The sequence below is a fragment of the Ursus arctos genome, unplaced genomic scaffold (assembly GCF_023065955.2).
Source record: "Ursus arctos isolate Adak ecotype North America unplaced genomic scaffold, UrsArc2.0 scaffold_1, whole genome shotgun sequence".
Classification (NCBI taxonomy): domain Eukaryota; kingdom Metazoa; phylum Chordata; class Mammalia; order Carnivora; family Ursidae; genus Ursus; species Ursus arctos.
In genome coordinates this window covers 70,874,965-70,876,838 of record NW_026622763.1, presented here as the reverse complement: position 1 = coordinate 70,876,838, position 1,874 = coordinate 70,874,965, and the positions used below count along the sequence as shown (strand labels likewise).

At 34.6% G+C, this 1,874-nt stretch overlaps 1 protein-coding gene across 1 annotated transcript; it reads right to left on the bottom strand.

Moving 5' to 3' along the window:
- Positions 1-1,175: 1,175 nt before the first annotated feature.
- On the bottom strand, positions 1,176-1,663 carry LOC113248796 (60S ribosomal protein L21-like). Its single transcript, XM_057316634.1, is given in 2 exon segments — positions 1,176-1,366; positions 1,369-1,663. Coding segments are annotated over 2 exon segments (483 nt in total). The 5' UTR covers positions 1,661-1,663.
- Between the last annotated feature and the right edge of the window lie 211 nt (positions 1,664-1,874).

Below are 1,874 nucleotides of genomic sequence, written 5' to 3'. Positions count from 1 at the left end.
TGAGATTTTGTTATTTGCAATTGCTCATCTGTTAAATTAAAACTTTTAATTCTTCACAGTTTGTCACCTTTTTAATTCTGGTCTGTTGACATGCACTTTTTAAAATAAATCCAAAGAAAGTTGAAAATGCAATTTGAAAGCAAATTAACAATTTTGCTGGCTGCTAAAAAGAAAAAAAAGAAAGCTTCATGCTTCATCTGTATTGTTTTAAGTATGCTTTAAAAAATGAACCAGCCATGTAAAGAGGTTGTTAATCTGTTTTTTCTAAACAATTGCAACATTAGCCAATGTAATGGGGTTGCTAGTTTTTTAAAGGTCTTTTCCCTGTCATTTCCTCTCTTTCATAATATGCCGGAGGACACTGGTGATTTGAAATAAATGTTTATATGAAACAAATAAAAACAAGCAACGGAGAAATCTTAATATAGTAAAGAAAGGACAAGCAAATAGAAAATAACAAGGTATAATAAATAAAAATAAAAAGTGAAATAATATATGAGCCAAACAACAAACATGAAAAGGTAGATATAGGATATTTCTAGGGAGTTTAGAAAAGTACCAATTACAAATCCTCAAGACACATGAGAAATATTCAACATCACTAAACATGAAAGATGCAAATTAAAATCAAATGGTCAAACTTACTTAGTTTGGCAAAATTTTATTAAGTGAAGGGGCAGTATTGCCAAGAGTATGGAAAAAATGAGATCTCTTATGTATTGAAGATGAGACTCTGGATTGTTGCAACATTTTTGCAGAGTTTATCAATAGTTAGGAATATATTCCTGGAAAAATAAAAAAAAATGATTCATATGCACATATTCATTGTAGCATTGCTTGAAATCTCGAGCTATGTATCTGTGGAGGAATAGTTTTAAAAAAATGTAATGCAAATAGTGGGTACTTTTTTTTTCCTTCTTTACATAAGGTCAGTTTGTGTGTACTATCTTAGAGAAATGCCCCTGATCAAATAAGTATGGAATCAAGTTGCAGACCTGTATGTATATATGTTTGTGTGTGTATGTGTATACCATTCCCCATCTCTTTCCGTTTGGGAGTTTGCGGAAGTCTAGAAGAAGGCACCTTTGGGGCCTTTCCCCATGAGTTTTATTTTATTTATTTAGTTAGTTATTTTACAGTCTTGAGGTATTTATTTATTTATTTATTTGTACTTATCATGCCATGAATTCATAGGGAGTGGGTTCCAGTAGCTCAGGCTCCTTCCCATTGGTTCTCACAAAGTATGCTTCTCTGGGTGGAGAACTCAGGCTGGCACTTGAGTTGAACCCAATACCTTTCTCTTTGGTTTCCTTCTTTTTCTGATCCTTTTCCTTCACATACTTCAGGAAGCTATCTCAGCTCTTTGATGCTTAATAAGCTCAATATGTACATTAATTCTCTTGGCAAGAATCTTCCTCTTAACTTGTTTGTTTACAACAATGCCATCAGCATGCTGGGTAACATTGTAGACTCTTCCAGTCTTGCCATGGTAAGATTTGTGGGGCATTCCTTTTTGAACAGTGTCCATTCTCTTGAATTCTCCAGTATCACCTTTCTTGTAGATTTGTATGTATGTGGCCAAAGGAACAACTCCAAGTTTTCTAAAAGGGCTAGAGAACACATAGCAGGTGCCTCTCCTCTTTCCCTTTGTATTGGTCATTTTGGTGAATTACTGGAAAATGGCAGTTCCAGCCAAAAAGCCCTCCATGAGTTTTAATCTTTCTTCTGTGATAACACTCAACACCAGAGTGGATGCTTTCTCAAGAACTAGAGCCTGGGAAACTTTGCTTTCTCATCCACAAATCTAATTCAATGATTGACTTGTAGGGTCTTCCTTTGCTATTGCTCTCAACCCTGGGAGAGACATTTATCTT